Here is a 22,405-nt window from a genome sequence, read left to right as displayed (position 1 = left end):
TGCTAGTCAAGCTCCAAACTGATCATCAGTCCAGAACATTGATTCTTCTCGGGGAGTTTTCTAAAGTCAGTTACACTGCTTTGGGGTTTAATCTACATCAACAAAAGAATATATGTATATTTTAAAAAATCTATTATTTATGCATTTCAGTGAGCGTAACTCCCATAAACCCATCCATTACCTAAGGTCTAACTCTTCTGTTCTGATTTTATGAATACATCTTTGCAATGCAGAGACATGATATTTTAGAAAGCTGCATGGAAAGTACTTCTCTGCACTATGTAATTTTGCTGTAACTGGTAACTACTGCCCCATACCAAAAAAAACAGAAACAAAGAGACAAGTTGTTTTTGGAGTTAAACTACATAGGCAATTTTAATACTATCACTTAGTCATTATTAATCATTTATAATCCCTTCCCCTTGCCACATTTATTAATCCTTAATGGTTTTCAGAGGCTTTTTCTATTCTAGCATCATCACATACCATCTGCTCAAGCACATTCTTTGTATTCTTACTAGGCTTTCACAGATGCGGCCTTTCAAACTGGCAAATCTCCTCAGGCGCATCACCTCGCTCTCAGTCCCCCTACTCCAGGGAGCCCCAAGTCATCACAGTAATGTTCACGTCCGAGCAGATGTGCCATATTTTCTGGTATATTTCCCTCCCTTGGCAGAGTTCTCGAGTGCAAATTTTAAGGAAAAAAAAATTGTGGAGTATGAGCATTTTCTGCAAATGCTATCTCTCTGTATCAAAAGCAGTGCTCACGAGTCTCATTTCTTCTCTTCAGGAGACTTGGTCAGAGAGAATCTCTCTTCTCAGAGTACACAGAGCAGAAACAGACACCCCGGGGCAGAGGCCAGGAGAGAACCCCGGAAACCAATGGAAGTGAGGAGCAAAGTGGTGTCCAATCATACAAGGGTGAACTTTTTAAAGATCAATGGGGTCTACTCTACCACAGAAAGCAGCCAAGGTTCTCATTTGGGCAGAAGAGGTTGTTTCTGGAAGTTATGTGAAATACAACTGTACCTACCTTCTCAACACAAAATAGAGGACAGAGACATTGACCATGGAATTAGACCAGTGAAGGCCATTAGTTTGTGTTACCCATCTTAGCTCTTCACTAAATGTTAAGATCTGATATTTAAATTACTCAAAAGCACACCTTCCAGTTGTACAACTTGCTTGTTTCACACGGACACAACTTCAAGGTGAAAAACCAGATGTGATGATGCTTGGAACAATGTCAAGTTAGGGAGAGTTAGAACAGGATTCCAGAGTCGGGCACTGATGGATGGGACACCTCAGTTTCCTTATCTCTGAAGTGGACAGTGGGAACAGACAACCACCGGGCCCCGCCTCAGCTCAGAAGTCACAGAGGGTGTTATACACAGTATATTTACACTTTATGTTGAATTGGCTTGCATCCACTTCCAAAACAGAAGAAGAGCCTGACCCATCGTGCCAGTGGGGGCAAAAAGAACAAAAAAGAATCATGTTTGAAGACTGTCTGTGAATCTGTAGGGGAAATCATAAACGAAGATCAGAAATCAAAGTGGAGTTTTGGTAAGTAAGGGACACCCCATTAGGGATGTACATTCTGCCAGAGCAGCACAGATGGGAGGAAGGTACCCAGGTGGCTGGTAGACGAGCCCCAGATTCTTCATCTTTAAAAGAGGGAATTGAAGAAGACGATGTACTTGCAGATGGAGGTGCACCCCCCACCCCGATTAACCGTGATTATAGGACACTAACCACAAAAATGTTTCCTTACAGCCTTCCCCTCTCCCCATCCCTCACCCTTCCTGCTTCCAAACACACAGGAAACCTTCTGTGGGTCAAAGAGGATTTCAACTGGCTGAGACACTTGGCAATCCATCACGGTTTCCATCCATTGCCCATTTTACCTAAGATGAGACGGGCAAGTTTAAAGAGAAGGAGGTAAGCTAATACTTCAGTAATTTGATTATTGGAAGAAATTCACCAGGCTTAACAAAAGCTTTCCTCCTCCAAAAGCTCCTCTTTTTCCTTTACTGGGAGCTGGGGAGACTGTTGGGGTTTTCTTTTTATTTCTTTGGTTTGGGTTTAGGTATTAATCACTCAGATCCCCATCTCAATTTCCCACTTTATAATTCTGATCTTAGTCATTTACCTTTACTAACAAGGACTTCAAAGACCTGAAAGGAAATGCAGCTCCCCAAGTGAAAACTGAGCTTCTCTCTTTCTTAGGTCTGGGTCTGGGTAAATTTGCAGAAGTGTCTGTTCTCGGCAACCTTGCTCTTCTTACACTGACTTTGGCTTTTCCCTTTTAATTCTAGGCTCTTCCTGAGCCATCCCGAATCAATCTGTTCTGAAATGCCCCACCCCCACGCCTACCCCACACCTATTCAGACTCAGTGGCATTGCTCCATTCACTGTCCTACCCAAACTCCCCATCTCACTCCGTTTTAGTCTTAACAAAGAAGACCTACAGATGGCTGACAGACACATGAAAAAATGTTCATCATCACTAGCCATCAGGGAGATTCAAATCAAAGCCACATTGAGATACCACCTTACACCAGTTAGATTGGCCAAAATTAACAAGACAGAAAACAACGTGTGTTGGAGAGGATGTGGAGAAAGGGGAACCCTCTTACACTGTTGGTGGGAATGCAAGTTGGTGCAGCCTCTTTGGAGAACAGTGTGGAGATTCCTCAAGAAATTAAAAATAGAGCTTCCCTATGACCCTGCAATTGCACTATTGGGTATTTACCCCAAAGATACAGATGTAGTGAAAAGAAGGGCCATCTGTACCCCAATGTTCATAGCAGCAATGGCCACAGTCGCCAAACTGTGGAAAGAACCAAGATGCCCTTCAACGGACGAATGGATAAGGAAGATGTGGTCCATATACACTATGGAGTAGGATGCCTCCATCAGAAAGGATGAATACCCAACTTTTGTAGCAACATGGGCGGGACTGGAAGAGATTATGCTGAGTGAAATAAGTCAAGCAGAGAGAGTCAATTATCATATGGTTTCATTTACTTGTGGAGCATAAGGAATAACATGGAGGACATTGGGAGATGGAGAGAAGTGAGTTGGGGGAAATCAGAAGGGGAGATGAACCATGAGAGACTGCGGACTCTGAGAAACAAACTGACGGTTTTGGAGGGGAGATGGGAGGTTGGGTGAGCCTGGTGGCGGGTATTAAGGAGGGCACATATTGCATGGAGAACTGGGTGTGGTGCATAATCAGTGAATCTTGGAACACTGAACAAAATTAAATTAAATTAAATTAAAAAGTAGTAGGCCAGTTTATGCTAGCAAACTCACTTGACTATGGTGTTAATGTCTTAAAAGTTCATTGCTCCTGGGGCCAGTACATATTTCAAAAAGAAACCAGACACAGTTTCTTAAATCTGTTCTGTCCAATATGGTAGCCATTAGTCATACAGGGCTATGAAATATATATAATATAAATTAAGACTAAATAAAATTTAATTTTAAATCCTTATTTTTTAAATTTTTTAAAAAATATTTTATATCTATGTATTCTGTTCCTCGATGGCACTAGTCATGTTTTGAGCCCTACAAATATTTCTATCTCCATATGAAGTTCTGTTAGTGGTCTCTAACATGAAGGAGTTAATTTTCACAGTGGACTGTCAATGTGAATTCTTTCTCTGCTCAGAAACTCTCCAGAGCTAAAAATAAATATATTCATGTGTTGTAGGTATAGAATCAGGCACTGGGGTAAGAGGTAGCTGGATGAGGGACAGATGACCACCTTTTGCTGAACAGTAGATGCTCGCATTTGGCATAATGTGGCCAATTGAAAATAGAGGGTTGTTCTCTTTTTATAGTAACAGGAAATCCTGCACAACCCATTGTACAGACGAGGAAATGGCGATGAAAAAGGTTGAAGCAATTTTCCCAAAGCTTTGAACCAGAACTCAAAATCTGGTCTTCGTTTAACATTCTTTGTCTCGTGCCACGCTGCCTGTCGGTCTCGGTCACCAAAGAAAAGCAGGCAGGACTCCAGCCCCCGTTCCTCAAAGCCCAGTTTTCCTCCCTTCAGAGTAGGTCTGGGGTATGTCAGTGCAAAGTGGTAAATTTTTTTTTAGGATTTTATTTTTTCTATTTCAGAGAGATAGAGAGCAAGAGAGAGAGAGCACGGGTGGTGGGAAGGGGTAGAGGCAGAGGGAGAACCAGACTCCCCATGGAGCCGGGAGCCTGATGTGGGGCTCGATCCCAGCACTCTGGGATCATGACCTGAACTGAAGATAGACGCTTGACCCACTGAGCCAACCCAGGTGCCCCTAAAAAAGTAAATCTTTAACATTTTTGAGGTAATTCTAGATTTACATGCAATTTTAAGGGTACAGAGAGATCTTCAACATATTTTTCGAATCTGCTACATCTGGACACTCTACTTGGTGCTGGGGCCCCAGAGACAAGATTGTCTTTGCCCTTGAAGACTTTAGAGGCTAGTGGGGAGCATACGAGTGAATAATTAATATAGGATTGATTAAAACAAACCTAGAATTCTGTTTTCACTTCTCAGTAAGCAAATAGCAGCCAGCAATGCTATTCTAGCAAAGCTACTGTGAAGACGCTCCCATATTCCAGGGCGAATAGTAAGCAGGGAGGCAAACTGTAAAGCAAGCTGGCAAGAGGCATCAAATATTTCAATCTTCCAGCTGGTAGTTTCGAGTGCCTGCTGTATTCCAGGCAGTGGACTAGAACCTGTGGACGAGGACAAAGCAGACACTGCCTAGCCCTTCTGGAACTCAGTCTTTTTTACAGACAGATAGCATTTGTGCAAAGGGTTCTAGGAGGGGAAGTCAAGCTTTTAGGGAAGCACCTGTTGGGGGTGGGGAGGGCTGAATTCAGCTTTTGAGGATGCAGGACTGCCTTAGGCTGGAGGACAGCCTAAGAGGAGTTAGCTCTCCACCTACAAAAGGTGAACACAAGTTGTCCAGAAGGAGAGGAGACAGGCTGGTGTGGAGAGGGGCTGTCTTAAACAGAACAAACAGCAGAAACAGCATGTGGGAAGGCTCAATATTAAGAGAGAATGGCCTAAAAAAAAAAATCTAGTCAAACTGTCTCAAAGAATTACTCAGAACACCATTCCCCCCGAAAAAAAAAAAAAAACCCAAAGAAGGAAAAAACCTCTCAAACATATTTTTATCACATCATTACTTAAAACAGTGGAATACTGAAAAATAGTTGTTTCCAGAAAAGAGATTTAGTCTAGTTATAGATGGCACATCCACAATATAGAGTATTTTGTAGTTGTTTAAAATGATGATTACAGGGGTGCCTGGGTGGCTCAGTCAGTTAAGCATCTGACTTCAGCTCAGGTCATGATCCCGGGGTCCTGAGATTGAGCCCCGTGTTGGATCTCCTGCCTGCTCATGCTCTGTCTCACTCCCAAATAAATAAAATCTTTTAAATAAATAAAATAATGATTACAAAGTGGGGTTTTTTAAATCAAAAATGTGTATGTGAAAATGTTAAATGAAAAAAGCAGGATACATAATGTATGTCCAATACAAGTAACCATGGTAAATAGATTGTGTGTGTGTGTGTGTGTGTGTGTGTGTGTGTGTGTGTGTGTAATTGGATGGAAAGGCACAGGTTAAAATATTAACTGTGAGTGTCTTTGGAGGGTCAGATTATAGGGTTTTTTTATGTAGATGCTGTTTTATAACCTGCTGGTTAGTCTGGAGCACAACCCAGCTTCCCAATTTACTTTGTGTGCAACTGTGGGCTAGTCATTTAACTCCTCTGTGTCCAAGTCTCTTCAGCCATGAAGAAGGAAAAGTGCCTGCATGATAGGTTGTTTAAGGGTTAACCCAGTCCAGTGTCTGGGCATGCTATTATTACTGTATTGGTTACTAGTGTTCTACTCTGTTTTTTCAACTCTTCTCTAATGCACTTATAGAACTTCCGTAATGGGAAACTTTTTAAGTCTCTTCATTAAAAGAAGTGCCTCATGTTCTAAGTTACATGTCACCTTAAATGAAAACACTGACAAGGAGCAGCTGACCCATCTTGACAAAACACACAGAAATGTCGGAGAAGTGTTGCTCAAAGAGGAGGAGGATGTCTGTACTGAATTTTGAAGGATGAGGATCACAGAAGAAAGGCAGGAGGGAATCCAAGACAGATGAATCATGAAGGAAAGACTTGGATTCTTAGTAATTTCAAGGCAGAAGCTGACTTGAAGATCATTCAGGTTTCCCTCTGCCCTACAAATTCTTTTTTTTTTTTAAAGATTTATTTATTTGAGAGAGAGAGAGAGAGAGAGGGAGGGAGCACAAGCAAGGGGAGTTGCAGGCAGAGAGAGAAGCAGACTCCCCGTTGAGCAAGGAGACCCATGCAGGACTCGATTCCAGGACCCTGGGATCACACTCTGAGCCGAAGGCAGACACCCAACAGCCTGAGCCACCCAGGCATCCCTGCCCTACAAATTCTTAAATGTGTTCCCGTTCTACTTTTGGACAGTTCTCATGGATAGAAAGGGTTTCCATATAGGGATACTCACCTACAGTTGCCCTCGCAAAGAAAAAAAAAAAAAAAAAAAACCCAAGAGCAAAATCCAAGCAACATGTCCACACCAACACACGCACTGGGGAGTACAAGACAAAGAAGCGCGGTCCATCCAGGCAATGCCATGCTGCTCAAACATCACTAACTCTCTTGTTTTTCAGGACAAAAGCTATGACAGCATGAAATCTTAGGTAAGCAGCAGCATAGCAGGGCAACGGGAATTCTGAGAACAGTGATGATCTTTTATAAGAGCGTGATCACTTCCACATAGTGAAGCTACTTGTTGGTAGTACTGAGCAGCACAGAAAGAAGCGAGGGAACTGGACAACAGTTCGGTGGGTGGATGGAGAAGCGACATCAACTTTACATGCCAACGGGGGAGCACGAGAAGGGCATTGAGGAACTTTAAAGCTAGGCTTGATTAGGCATTACCTTAATCTTGGAGGGTTGAGGTCTATGGAAAGCCAAACAAGGTCATCAGCCTTGTAGCAACTGTGACCTGTCCCAACGACCCGGAAACATAATTAAAACTGAACTACGTGGTAAGGACAGCATTACAGACCAGTGGGGGAAAGACAGATTATCCAGTTAATGTGTGGGGACATGTGGATAAAACCCTGGAAAAGAGTTGGGTCCCTACACTTCACTCTTTACATCAAAATTAATTCTTCTTGGATCAAATTCTTAAATGTGAGAAGGAACACTGTAAGAAGAAAATTCTTCCAGTTTATGGAGCAGTGAAGTTTCCCAATATGCCACCACAGTGAGAAGTCTCTGAATAAAAAAAATGTACACGGGAACAAAAACTCATCAAGGGATCAAGTCAGACATGAAAATTTCAATCCATATCCCAAGGGGTCTATACCCAAAATATAGATAGCACTCCTACAACTCGGTCAAAGAAATACCAACCTATCGAAGAAAAGCAGAAAAAGAAACACAACTAATGACAGGAAGAGATGGTGAGCTGCATTCCCGGTAAGAGAAGTGCAAATTAAAATTATTGCACATGTCCTTTTTTACCTATCGAATGGGTGGAGCGTGATGGTGAGTTACACATTAGTAAAATTTTTATGAGGGAAATTGACATCATTGATCAAAATTGCAAACCTAACCTTTGACCTAATAATTTGTCCTTCATATACATTTTTTTAAAAACTCTTTAAAAAACATTTTATTAATTTGAGAAGGATAGACAGAGAGTGTGCACACGAGCAGGGGGTAGGGCCAGAGGGAGAAGGAGAAGTAGAATTCCCACTGAGCGGGGAGCCTGATGTGGGGCCCGATCCCAGGACCCCGGGATCATAACCTGAGCTGAAGGGAGACATTTAACCAGCTGAGCCACCCAGGTGCCCCAAAAATCTTTATTATGAAGAAATGCAAACACATATGAAAGCAGAGTAGCATAATGAACATCTATGACCCCATCACTCAGTGTCAACAGTTACTAACCCATGGCCTGTCTTAGTCCCATGCTATGGCCAACCCCTTTTCCCTTTCCCCCTATTTTCTTGAAGCAAAGCTCAGGTATGGTATCCTTCCATCCATAAATACGTCAGTATGTGTCTCTAAGAGACACACAGCCTTTAACCTTACAAGACCATTATCACAACTAAAAATATTCATAGGAATTCCTAAATACCACCAAATTTCCAACTCTCAAAAATGTTTTAGGCTTTTTGTTTGAACCAGGATTCCAAATGACACCCACACATTCCTATAGGACAGGACATTATTTTAAGTAATAGAATCATTCACGCATGTTGAAGATGGTATCATTTTCAGTGTCTTCCCAAGGTATCTGTCCAGTTTGTTCTGTCCTCTCTGGTCAGCTTTCTTGGCAATCCTTCCTCCGTCTTGAACGTGTATAAAGTAATATATACACAAGGTTATTTGTTCCATGGTTGATTCCAAGAGCCAAGATATAAAACAACCTGAATGTTTATCCCTGTCAGACTACTACGGGGCTACCTTCAAAATCAGGTGGACATGTACATTCAGATGTGCAAACACCTCTGAGACACACAGTTAATTGGAAAAAGCAACGTGGACAATGTACTGTCCACTGTGATCAACACAGTGATCTGTGTTAACATTAGAGCGCTATCCAGATGGCAGATGGAGATAGGTTTTTGCTTGTATATGTTTAGGATATTTCTGGAAGAACGACCGAAAAGTATTCTAGAACAACAGCAGTGCTTGCACCCTCAGAGGCACACCTGATAAGTGCAAGTTCGGTTTGGGAGAGGGAGACACTGTCTTCTGGAATGCATCTTTGGCACCTTTGAATTTTTTGCCATCAACAATTATTAGCTATTTGAAATAATTGAATTCGAAAACATACTCTCTGCTCAGAACAAATCCCTTCCTCTCCTCTGCTACCCTGTATTTTTTACTGACCCTTTTGCTGTGTTTACTTAACTCCATCACCCACAAAACCATGAGTCACTGTGTCCCTATAGGATTCCTACCCCCAGCATCTAGCATGTTGCTTTCCACATAGAGACTTTAAAAAAAAAAAAAAATTAAAGCGATGTCTTGAAGAATGAAGGATAGCTTTTCCTTGGAATCAAGTCTGGCCACTTTTACATGTGACCCTAACAGAGCAGCTAATTAGGGCTACGAGAACGTGTACCCACTGGTCCTGGGATTGCATCCAGGAATATGCTCTCATTACTGCAAAGCGAGGAAGGAAACAGAGGCAGAGAAACAGAGACAAAGGGGATCGAGGCCGGGACCGAGACGATAGGACTGGATTCTAAAGCAGTGCTCAGTAGCACCCATGTGGAAAAAACCAGAAAGGATCACGTGAAAGAACGGGAAGGGGATCACTGAAGTCTTAGGTGATCTGAACTGGGGCCGCGCTAAGAAGACAACAGGCTTGTGATAAAGTCCGCTTTAAGCGTTCTGCTGCCATTTCTGTCCTCGTTCCTGCAGAGGCCAGGACACAGGCATCTGGATTCTGGAGTTAAATCAGGGGCTTTCACCCCAGCACAAGCACACTGAGCTCTTCCTAAGGACAGGCCTAGGGGCTGGCGACATTTTTATTAGCAATAATCCCTGCCACCTTCTGATTATCTGCAGATTTACGACCACATAATCAAGCCCGACGTCAGGGAGTGCAGGGAGAGGGGGGAGGAAAGGAGCTAAGAGGCTCTAAATCCCTCCTAACACTTGCTGCTTCCCTATCAGCACGACTGGAGCAGTCAACAGCCATCTGCGCAGCGCGGAGGGCTGGACTGCGGCGGTCCCTCATCCCCCGCAGGCTGCCCCACGTCCGCGCCGGTGCAGGCCCGTCCTCCCAGCGGCGGGGACCAGCCCAGAGACCCCACGACTGCCAGGAAGGCGGATCAACGGGCTCGCTCCCCGCAGCCATGCTGAAGCAGAGCGAGCGGAGGCGGTCTTGGGGCTACAGGCCCTGGAACAGTCCGGAGAGCGAGCAGGCATCCCAGGCCGGGGCCGGCCCGCACCGCCGGAGCATCTGCTCGGTGGGGGCCCGCTCCGGCTCCCAGGCCAGCATCGCGCCGTGGACCGAGGGCAACTATAACTACTACATCGAGGAGGACGAGGACGGCGAGGAGGACGACGACCTGAGGGACGACCCAGGCGAGGAGGCTGGGCAGCCCGAGGCCCAGGCCGCCCGGCCAGCCAGCAGCCCCGACCTCGCCGCCGCGCCGTCCACGCTGAACGTGAACGTGGGCGGCCAGAGCTACCGCCTGGACTGCCGCCAGCTGGCCTGCTACCCCAAGACGCGCCTGGGCCGCCTGGCCACGTCCTCCAGCCGCAGCCGCCAGCTGGGCCTGTGCGACGACTACGAGGAGCGGACGGACGAGTACTTCTTCGACCGCGACCCGGCCGTCTTCCAGCTGGTCTACAACTTCTACGCGTCCGGGGTGCTGCTGGTGCTGGACGAGCTGTGCCCGCGCGGCTTCCTGGAGGAGCTGGGCTACTGGGGCGTGCGGCTCAAGCACACGCCGCGCTGCTGCCGCATCTGCTTCGAGGAGCGGCGCGACGAGCTCAGCGAGCAGCTCAAGGTGCAGCGCGAGCTGCGCGCGCAGGCGCAGGCGGAGGAGGCCGAGGAGCTCTTCCGCGACATGCGCTTCTTCGGGCCGCAGCGCCGCCGCCTCTGGAACCTCATGGAGAAGCCCTTCTCGTCCGTCGCCGCCAAGGCCGTCGGGGTGGCCTCCAGCCTCTTCGTGCTCGTCTCCGTCGTGGCGCTGGCGCTCAACACGGTGGAGGAGATGCAGCAGCAGGCGGGGCCGGGCGCGGGCGGCGGCGACGCGCGGCCGGTGCTGGAGCACGTGGAGGTGCTGTGCATCGCCTTCTTCACGCTCGAGTTCCTGCTGCGCCTCGCCTCCACGCCCGACCTGCGGGGCTTCGCGCGCAGCGCCCTCAACGTGGTCGACCTGGTGGCCATCCTGCCGCTCTACCTGCAGCTGCTGCTCGAGGGCATCACGGGCGAGGACCAGCGGCAGGGCAAGGGCTCGCCGCGGGAGCACGACATCGAGGCGGTGGGCCGCGTGGGCAAGGTGGGCCAGGCGCTGCGCGTCATGCGCCTCCTGCGGGTCCTGCGCGTCCTCAAGCTGGCGCGCCACTCCACCGGCCTGCGCGCCTTCGGCTTCACGCTGCGCCGGTGCTACCAGCAGGTGGGCTGCCTCATGCTCTTCATCGCCATGGGCATCTTCACCTTCTCGGCCGCCGTCTACTCCGTGGAGCACGACATCCCCAACACCAACTTCACCAGCATCCCCCACGCCTGGTGGTGGGCCGCGGTGAGTACCCACGCTCCGGCTTCCCGCCCCCTTCCCCAGCCTGGAGGACACCAGTCGGCCCCGTCCCGGGCGATCAGCGGCCTGCCTTGCTTTGTTCCCCGACTTTTTCCCTGCCTGGGGTAGGGGCCCCCTGCTCCCTCCAGGGCTCTGCTGCCTCCGGCGAACAGAACCAAGCTGGAAAGACAAAGTCCCGTAAGCAACTGAATTCAGCTCGGTCCCAGGAGCTTCCGAATCTAGATTTATTTTTTTTTTAAAGATTTTATTTATATATTTGAAAGACCGAGATCACAAGTAGGCAGAGAGGCAGGCAGAGAGAGAGGAAGGGAAGCAGGCTCCCCGCCGAGCAGGGAGCCCGATGCAGGGCTCGATCCCAGGACCCTGCGATCATGACCGGAGCTGAAGCCCGAGGCTTTAACCCACTGAGCCACCCAGGCACCCCCTGAATCTAGATTTAGCCTTACGTCCCTGGACAGGCTGATTTTAAGAAGGATTCCTTGTTTATGTATGTGGGACCCATCCATCCTCCTCATTCTTATTCACCACTTATGGAACACCTGTTGTCCGGTTTGTAAATTTTATCTGATTTCAGTATCACAACCTGTGAAATGGTTAGGATCACGATTTTTTTTTTTTAAGAGGACAAATTGGAACTGGCTTCAGATTCGAAAGAAAGTAAGTTTCTGCAGGGAAGAAGTGAGACTTGGTTGACCCGTGTCCACCCTAACTGAGGTCCCAGCTAGCCAATCCTGAGTGTGGAGAGAAGCATCTACAACCCAAACTTGATCCAGGATCGCTGAAGTTCCTTTAGGGCCTGGTATTCTTGCCCCGTTCTACAGCTGGAGGAGTCGAGGTGCAGAGGGTTTGAGTGTAGACACCCACCTAAAGGTAGCAGAGTGAGGACCCAAACCTAAAACCATCCAAACAAAATCCATGCCCTTCCTACACCCAGCAGCTGCCTCTTTCAAGCTTCATGGCTAGGGCGTGCCTTGCCTAATTTGCAGTTTTTCAGTCATTTTTGTTGTTTTCTTTGGCATTTGCCTCTCTGTGGTAATATATGCCATTTGCTCAAATAGCTGCATTTCTGCTATGCTAAGCTAAATCCCTTGGAAATCCCTGACTCACTGGACATGCTGATGGATAAGCTGACATTTGTGCATAGGAAAGAAGTGGGTGTGTCATTTGTCTATTTTTAAAAGTAGATGGTTTGTGATGCTGTCAGAAACATTAAGCAGATTCAACCAGTTTTTCCCATGTAAGGAACTGGTTATTTTCAACATTAACACTGGGTTTGTTAGTTAGAACCTCAAGTCTGGTGTGGATTTCTGAGATGAACCAACCCAGGGCTACTAACAGTGTAGTTCAGTGAGATGGAAGATTTAAATTTAGATTCTAGTCCCTGATCTGCTAATAATTAACTGTGACCCTGAATAATTGTGAAACCTCACTCTCTTACTCCCTGTCCTAAGTTCTCTTGTCCCTAAAAAAGGGTGGCTACAGAGCCCTGTAATGCAGTTAGTCTTCCGTCAGGGAAAAGTAGAACTCCTATGTCAAATAGTATTTGTGGGCTTTCTTCAGTGATGGGAGGACATTAGGCTCTTCCCCATGACCTAGCCCAGTGCCACACCTCCGATCACATTCCCGGTGACAAAAGGTCATCCCCATAGTAGATAAACCATGTGTACAGATGGAGCTGATAGAGGATGCTTTGTCCCCAGCAAATGACATTTACTTTGGAGGTGAGTAAAGCAGGAAGGGAGAAGAACAAATCCGCATGCTGATGACACATTACCAAGTTTAAGAGTCAAGTTTCCATTTAACCAAGTATCTTAGAAGACCAGCGTGTATGTAGGTGGGGCCTAGGGGACATTCTGTACTATACTTTCAACCCAGAAAACTTTTTAAAATTTTGTATGTTAATACAAAAATTGATAAGAATTCTATTGCTAGTGAGGATTTTTCTTTTAAAAAATTTCTTGAAGTGAATGCCTATTGATTCCATTTAATTTCTTGATCTATGTAATGTACAATGACCCTCAAAACTTTCAAATTACCCCCTTTTTATGTTAACTAAAACAGTTTTAGTCAAAATCAGTTTTTTCCATAAGTTTTCCAATCAAAACTAAAATCACCATTTAATTTTTATCAATAACACATTTTAACGATTACTGCTTTTGCCAAAGTGAGTTTTCTTTCGTGGACATTATCTCCATCGGGCACTATTTTCACAAGCCAAAATTTGCACACTTCCGCTTCAGTGTTGACCAACCTCAACCTTTACCAGTGGACTTTGTCCATCTCATTCTGAGAATTTCAGAGACTAGTACAAATCATTATGAACTAATCTATGTTTCTAAACTAATCTATGATAACAGGAGCAGATCCCCCCTTGAACATTCAAACACTGCTTTATGCCCCAGGACAACAGAGATTAAGAAAGTTCTTCCCCATCCTCCTGATGGCATGCCACATTGTATACCAAGAGTCCATATTCTCATAGAGCAAAGAGAAGAGAATGTTGCCAAAATGATGCAGACAGAACGCCTTGTTTCCCTATGTAAATGCCAAATGAAAGACACAAAACGTGAAGATGAATTCTTCATGAGAATCACAAAATCCATCTTACACATTCACTGAGCTAGAGTTCTTTGATCAATTCCAGGGTACCAAGTGGGTGATATAAACACTAGGGATATTGGGTTATCAATAGAACAAACCCCCCCAAAAGATGACTTTCTTTCTCTCACGCAGTTTACATTCTGATGGAGAAAGAGAATATATAGTTTCAGCTACTGGTGTGTCTCATATGAGATAACAGGATAGAGAGAGTTGGGTGTGGAATCCACCTTTAATAGGATGGCCGGAGAGGCCTTCCTGGAGAAAATGACACTGAGCTGAAATTTTAAGGGTGAGAAGAAACCCATCTGTACAGACATGACTGAACAGAAATGAGAGTAAGAAGTGGAATCCCAAAACGAATGCTGACACAGCTGTCTCCACACATTTTACTGATCACACGCCTCGTAATTAAGATTTTTTTGAGCACACATCCATGATAAATATGTGTCCGGCTATTCATAAATTATGTTATTTATTGCTATAATAATGATGCATCACAAACTACCCCAAAACTTAATCACTTAAAATGTCGAGCACTGATTTAGCTTACGAGTTTGCAAGTCAGCAGTTTGGGCTGTTTTCAACCAGAAGGTCCTTCTCATTTGGGCTGGTGCCAGTCACTCATATGTCTGATGATCAGCTGGGTGACAGCTGGGATGAAAGGGGGGACTAGGCCACATCTCCTCCATCCTCCAGCAGGCATGCACCCATGGCCATGGCAATGGGCAGGAGAGGGGATGCAGTTTCAACCATGTGAGCACTGTATAAGTTTCTGTTCATGTCATTTGCTCAACCCTTTGGCCAAACCAAGTCACAAGGCCAAATTCAGAGTCCAAGAGCAGACCAGATTAGCCCACCCAATCTAGGAAAGCACTGAAAGGTTTAATGGCAGAGACTTGGATGCTGGAAGATAGAATTAGGTCCACTGAATCGACATTTTTCCAAAGGAGATGCACATATGGCCAACATACACATGAAAAAAAAAATGCTCAACATCACACATCATCAGGAAAATGCAAATCAAAACTGCAATGAGAGATCACCTCACACCTGTCAGAATGGCTAGAAAAAGACAATAACAAGAGTTGGCGAGGATGTGGAGAGAAAGGAACCCTCATGCACTGTTAAAAGGAATGCAAACAGGTGCAGCCACCGTAGAAAACAGTACGGAGGGTCCTAAAAAAAAAATTAAAAAATAGAAATACTGTACAATCTAGAAAATCTGCTACTGGGTATTTACCCAAAAAACATGAAGACAGTAATTTGGAAAGATACATGCACCCCTGTGTTCACTGCAGCATTATTTACAATGGCCTAATTATGGAAGCAGCCCAAGTGTCCATCAGCAGATGAATGGATAAAGAGGAGGTATGTGTGCGCACGTGTGTGTGTGTGCGCGCACACACACACACACACACACACAGGATATTACTCAACCATAACAAAAGAATGGGATCTTGCCATTTGCAACAACATGGACAACAACAGAGGACATTATGCTACGTGAAATAAATCGGAGAAAGACAAATGCCACATGATTTCACTTATATATGGAATCTGAAAAAAATAAAGTGAACAAACAAAAAAGCAGAAGCATATCCATAAATATAAAAAACAAACCAGAGGTTGCCAGAAGGTAGGATGGTAGGGGGGGATGGGTGGGTAAAATGGGTGAAGGGCAGCGCGAGGTACAGGCTTCCAGTTACGGAATTCTAGATGACGGGGAGGAAAGGGACAGCATGGAGAACGTAGTCAGTGGTGCTGTCATCAGGTTGTATGGTGACAGATGGTCGCGTAACAGAATGTGCAGACCTGTTGAATCACCATATTGTTCACCTGAAATTAATGTCACATTGTGTGTCCGCTATATTTCTATTAAAAAAAATTAGGTAATAAACAATCATTCTACTGTAGTAAGCTGTTCCTGCTCACACATGTACACATCAGGAAACACATCCTCACACAGATCGGTAGTGTCCCAGACTTCCGTGCTGTCTGCCTTGTACGCTCAGCCTCATTACAGACCAGTTCTCCAAGCCGCTCTTCCGTGAGCCGCTGCCCTTGCAGACAACCCCCAAATCCGACTTGCTTTTCATCATCTTCCCTCTCTCTATGCCAAGGATCTTAAAACCTTCCTCTGTAATTCAGCTCAAGGTTTTAAGAGGAATACAGTAATTTTCATCAGGGTGAATATTTCTGCAGCTGAACAACCCCCTGTGGACATTCACGTCGGCAAACGCTCCCGCATTAGGATTTAAGAGCCCCGTCCTACTCGTCTGTCAAATGGAGATCATTTGTAAGTGCTAATGTAATAGCAAACATATGTAAAATGCTAGCCTGTAGTACATCCGCCATAAATAGAAGCCATCATATCTGTCTAGTTGATACTCTCTATCACGTGGAAGCCATAACCTTTGCTTTCAGATTCATTTGGGGGAAAATAAAAACAGAAGTGATTCCCTCTCTACTGGAAAAAGAGAGGCTGTAAGACATACGAAGGGGTCAGCTCTTCTCTCCTGAGAGAGCCTCTGAGCGCCCAGATGAATAGGTACGCACCCAGGGCAGTTCCAGTCATGCTGGGCGCCCCCTTTACCCCTCCCATCCCCCCTACCCCAGCTGCCTGGGGGTAGGAAATGCATGGCCTAGCTCGGCAAAAACAGTTAGCTCTGTGAAGACACTGTCATCACTGGCCTCCGGTGTGGCTCTGTTTTAAAGCAGAAAAGGGCAACTAGACTGTTTAATGGGCCATTTCCTTCTGAGCCTCAAGAGTGAGTTAAAACTATAGAAACCAAAGAGAAAACTATGTCATGAACTCATTCCTGCAAAGACTAACAAAACTTTTCAAAAAGAAGATTTATCTCTAGCTGATCAAGCAGATAATTGTGCCACGGAGACCTTGCTCCTATCTTTGTTTTCCCAAAGCATGTTATCATTTCCTTGCAAATAGGTGGCACTTAGGAGATCACCAAGATGTTATTTTATTTTAATGGATCGATGGCTTGCTTTAAGAAGACCCATTTAGGGGGCGCCTGGGTGGCTCAGTGGGTTAAAGCTTCTGCCTTCGGCTCAGGTCATGATCCCAGGGTCTGGAGATTGAGTCCCACATAGGGCTCTCTGCTCTGTGGGGCTCTCTCTCTGCCTGCCTCTCTGCCTGCTTATAATCTCTGTCAAATAAATAAATAAAATCTTAAAAAAAAAAAAAAGTCCCATTTAGAAGTTGCATCAGCCAAGTTAGGAAAACAGAAAAGAAAAGGTGGGGGGATATTTTAAACAGAAGGAATGTGACGCAGGGTTATTGATACACACGTTAGAGGGCTGGAAGAGCAGTAAGGGGAAACAGAGAACCCAGAGATCGCTTCCTGCGTGGAACAGTGGTTAACCCTAAAACTGGAGGAACAAATAGAAGGTCAAGTTACTGGAACCCACAAGAACAGAGAAGGAGCCGCTGAGGGGCTGTCACAGGAACTCCTTGGACGACATCATGAGGTCAGTGTTCTCGGAGCCAAAAGACGCCTGAGCCACGGCTATCTGCTTACTGGAGGGCGGTGACAGCCAGCAGAAGTGGGAATAGAGAAGCTTAGCTCCTCACCCACCTCCAGTGTCCCAACACTATCTTATTTGCAGAACACAACCAGAAGCCAGCGAGCAAGGAGGTCTGGGAAATGTAGTTTGCACACTCCCAGCTGCGGGACTATAGGAAAGAGTACAGAGGGCGTCTCGCTTGGGACCGAGAGACAGTGGGTCCATGTCCAACACAGACAGCAGTAAGGGAGGCGGCATCCTCTTAGATCCTTCAGAAATAGCAAAGGAGCCATGAAATGGGGCAAAGGCTCTTAGGCACTACTCTAACTTTTTGCTCCTGTGGACTCCTGACTCTGGAGTGGTCCCCTTTTAGAACTGTGGTCCTCCTGTGGGCCGGCAGGACTTGTGGGACATGACGGAGCTGTAGAGGACAGGGAAAAGTACCAAGTAAACCGTGGGTGAGGTTATGGCATCATTACAGCATGCCTTTCCGCGGCTGGAGGAATAGATCCCACATTTACCTTAGCTTCTGCTACCTTCTCCTTAATTGCACAATTTCCGTGCACATCAGGACTTTAACATACAGATGAGGCAGGTTGGTTCTCGTAAGGTCCTCTCCTCACCCATGACCTCATTCTAACAGTGCTTCTACCCCTCAAAACATTCTTTGAATTCCACTGAGGAATTCTCTTTGGAGACTGTGATATGTCCATTTACTACTTTGTAATCGTGCCAAATCTTCACCTTTTGGAGGGAGGATTTGATATTTTGAGATACAGTCAGGTCCCTTGAGCTTAAGACTGACATCTGGAGTTAACCCTTGAGGCGGCTAAGACTGCTTGTTTCAAGGTCATGCCACTGAATCCTCTGTGCAGATTAAAATTCAAAGAGAAATTCCTCAAATATTTGTAGCCACAGCAGCATGGATAGGCACATATAGCCTTTGAAGATAAATCCTTTAAAGAACATGCATTAAGGTATGTAATAATTTTAGCCAGAAATCACAAGTCTTCAACACCCCAAATTGTTTGGGAATGCTAGAAGAGGCGTTCATTATTTTGAAAAATCAGTTGTGTTCCCTGGGCTCCTACGTGCATGGATTTCTGGGTGCCAAGATTTCATCTATTCCTCGCTCATTATGAAGGAAACAAACATTCCTTGCTGAAGGAGAAATTTCAGTATAGTCATTCTGAAGTTGGAGAGAAAAACTGGATGCTTGTCCTCCTTGTAATGTTTAGGAGGCCAAGATTTGCTGATTAATGGGTGAGCTCCTCGGGGAAGGTCACATTCTGGCTTTTGGGACCCAAAGGCTAGGGAAAATATGTAAGCCTTCCACGGAATGGGACATTTCCAGTTTAAGGAGTGGCTAAGCGAGCCAGTGTTTTCAGGATATTAAGATGGATTGCAGGGATTCTGGTCATATTTCCAGACCCAGCCCCTCCTACTGTGAGAACGCACTCCAAGGTTACATGTGTCAGTACAGGGCTTTCCATTTTTAATGTTCATAAAGGGAGAAATGGGTTTGGGCTGTGGAACATGAGAAAAGATCCCTAAAGCCAAGGAATTCTGCATTCCTCATGGAGCCAAGGAGCAAGAACCACGTCACTGGTTGAGTCAAACCGTCCACAGAACAGACAAGGCAATGATGAGCTGTGCGTTTTGAACAAATTCTTCAGGACCCATCACACAGAGCCTCCTAGCAGAAGAGATCTTTTCTCTAAAAATAAACACCCAAGATATACAAAAATATTTAGACCATATTATGAGCATCAAGTATGTCATCTCCCTTAAGCCAACAACACTCTTTGCTTTTGACTCTCCAAAGTTCAGCCAAAAAAAAAAGTCGAGGTTGGGAATGCAATAAACCCAGTGAGGGACTGATCAGAAGTTTAAAATAGGCTCTTTGTCTCAATTCTCTTCCTCTGGATCCTCCTAGCCTCCTGCCTCCCATCTTGGTGGCTTCGGCCTTTTGTGGAGGCTTCCTGAACTACTCCTTCCTGTCACTCATCCCTGTTCCCAGATTCCCCGTAGGCTTCCTCCAGGGCAAGCAGAGGAGCAATTCAACATTCATCCAGAGATAGGAGGGCTGTGCTTCGTGACCTGTGGAAGCCACGGTTCAGTTCAGTGTATGTGGACAGAGACCTGACTCAGGCTCTTTTTCTCTGGGTACGGCCAGGGATAAGTGAGTGAGAGAGAGAGAGAGAGAGAGAGAGAGAGACACACACACACACACGCACAGGGAGATCACCGTACCACTGCCTGTCATCATCCTTTGGTGCCAAAATCTGGACCCAGAGTGCCCCCCACCCTAATCCCCTCCCGTTCAGCAGGATCCAAGCAGGGGCCCATCTGTTTCCACAGCCCATCGGGCTAATAAGCATGAGAACTACTAGCCTTATCACTCACACCCTGCACCAAGCTCTCCTTCAATCCCTTGACACCCCTGTGGGGTAGGTACTGCTATTCTCCCTGTATTTCACAAGGAGAAACAGAGGCAGAGGGCATGCAGGAGACCTGCCCAAGTCACACAGCTGGGAGGGGGATTCAGAGCCATGTACCCGGATGCCATCTGTCTCCTTAAGCTGGTCTCCGCCATCTTGCCTCTCTTAGGTGCTTGCTTGTTTTCTTCCCCGGAGGGAAGGGACAGCCCACCCTCAACAGGTCCGTCGCAGTCAGAGGTGGTATGTCCCCCAACCCCAAGAGGACGTCAAGCTTTCACTTTTTTATGGTCTGGGTGGAGCTGTGGTTCTTATCAGCAACACCAGACTAGCCCAGCTGGCCTGCTTCTCCATTCCATCCTAACTAACCAATCACACTTACGTTCAAACCGACCCTTGCGTCAAAACAGAAGCGTTTACTAAGCCAAACACCACCTTGGTACTAGGCTAACTGTGCATTCTAGTACCATCTGCCAGAAAACTGTGGCAATGCCACAGATCGATGCAGCAAACAGTGCCCCCTGGAGTTGTGCAATACACAGGTTTTTTTGTTTTTGTTTTTTTTTTCCAACTAAGCAACTAAGCCCTGCCTACAAGCCTTCTAGTCATTTAGCCACTAGTCTCGGGGCTGACGGGAGGCTCAATACATGAGGCTTAGAAAAATGGGCCCCAAGAGATTTTCCCAGGTTTTCTCTGGCTCCACTGACTGATAACTAGTCCCACGGGTATCTGCATTTTAAAACAGAAGCTTGTTAACCTAAATAAATCTCTAATTAGTGGAATTCAAGGCAGTGTGCAAGAGTGATGGGAGAAATTTCATGCAGGATGAACATATTTTTGGTCTGTGATGTCTTACGGAAAAGTCCCTTTGCAAAATAACGAGTGTGTTTCTCCAGACATTTGCAATTAGAGCACCTTCATATACGATACCTCATTTGAATGACACAACAACTCCGAGAAGTATTATAATTGTCTCCATTTTAAAGATGAGAGAAGCACCACAGAGGAGGTTGCTCACTGCCTTTTATGGGCCTGATCCTGGGCTAAGTGCTTTATACTCCTTTTCTTATTTAGTCTGCAGGAGAAGATGAAGAGTTGGCTATGATTCTCCGATTTTAGATGAGGAACCAAAGCTCAGAGACTGAACATTCTGCTCTTGGGTGTTCAGCGACGAAGGGTCAGAATTAGGACTTGGACCCACGTATGGCTGGTTCCAAGACCGAGCTCTTTCCAGTACACCTATTATATGGGCAAATCCAGGGTCCCTGGTCCTAAAGCTGGCCCCTCTGAGGGGAGACAGAGGCTAACATTTATTGAAGCCATGCTCCCCAGGAACTTTAGACATTGCAGCTTATATGCTCTCCGCAACCCCTTAAGCAGCTGTGATCTCCCCTGTATTGTGTGTAAGAAAATTTGTAATAGTCCGGATCCAAGCCCAGGACTCCCAGCCCTACAGCTTGTGTTCTTTCCATGACACAGATCCTGCAGGCAAACTTCTGGTTCCCCCTAAAGCTGGCTCTGTGGGAGCCATTACCTGACCTACGTGTACCTTCAGGGAGACAGAGGACACTTTTCTGCCTGGTTCTCTCCTTGTCTTCGCCCCCGTCACACTGCTAACAGTTCCGTCCCACTTTCTTTGCCATGCAGGTGAGCCTCTCCACTGTGGGATATGGAGACATGTACCCAGAGACCATCCTGGGCAGGCTTTTTGCCTTCCTCTGCATTGCTTTTGGAATTATCCTCAACGGGATGCCGATTTCCATCCTCTACAACAAGTTCTCTGATTACTACAGCAAGCTCAAAGCTTATGAGTATACGGCCATGAGAAGGGAAAGGGGAAAGGTAGAGTTCCTGCAAAGAGCCAGAAAGAAGATGACGGAGTGTTTGGCTAGAAGCCTCCTACAGCCCCAGCCAAGGCAAGCGAGGTGATGTTCCGAAGGACACATGGCTAGTAGACCCCGCGAACCTCAAGGTTTTAGTCCTCCTTTGTATTATTGGAATGGACAGTACAAGAACACGGGAGACAGTCATACACAGAGGGCATCCAGCTCAGAGTTCTACTCCTGGAAATGTCCATTTTGGCCCAAACTGGGACTGCCTCCTTTGTTCTTTAACCATGTTGTGGGAGTCTGACCTCCCCAGTGACACTGGTAGCGAAAACTTGAGAGGAGCAACATCTTCTCATGGCTTCTCAGTAAGTATTTCTGAACTTGAGTTGACATGAGAAGAGTTTCCTTGAAGAAATAAAACTCCTGTTTTTTCAGAGAGAAAGAGAGGCTTTTGCAGCATGAGCTTTAGTTAGACCAAGCTTAAAGGCCCGGACCTACCAGATGTAGGGTTTAGGGAAGTTGCTTTAACTGTCTCAGCCTCAATTTCTTCAATTGTAAAAAGTAGGTAATAAGACCTACCTTGTGAGATCAGCATGAGCATTGGAGATAATAAATATTCAATAAATGGTAGTGGTTAAAATTGTGAGTGGTTGTTGTCTAGTACTCTCCAGACAGGTGGCTCTCAGCC

General features: G+C 45.9%; 1 protein-coding gene across 1 annotated transcript; it reads left to right on the top strand.

Annotated features, from left to right (window-relative positions):
* The first annotated feature begins 9,914 nt into the window (after positions 1–9,914).
* Positions 9,915–21,817, top strand: KCNV2 (potassium voltage-gated channel modifier subfamily V member 2). Its single transcript, XM_032866719.1, has 2 exons — positions 9,915–11,312; positions 21,536–21,817. The coding sequence occupies exons 1-2, from the start codon at positions 9,915–9,917 to the stop codon at positions 21,815–21,817; spliced, it is 1,680 nt and encodes a 559-aa protein (XP_032722610.1).
* The last annotated feature ends 588 nt before the right edge of the window (positions 21,818–22,405 follow it).

Source organism: Lontra canadensis, unplaced genomic scaffold, assembly GCF_010015895.1.
Source record: "Lontra canadensis isolate GAN:19392208 unplaced genomic scaffold, GSC_riverotter_1.0 scaffold31, whole genome shotgun sequence".
Taxonomy (NCBI): Eukaryota; Metazoa; Chordata; class Mammalia; order Carnivora; family Mustelidae; genus Lontra; species Lontra canadensis.
The sequence above is the reverse complement of the archived record's forward strand: the minus strand, read 5'-3'. Positions and strand labels throughout refer to the sequence as shown.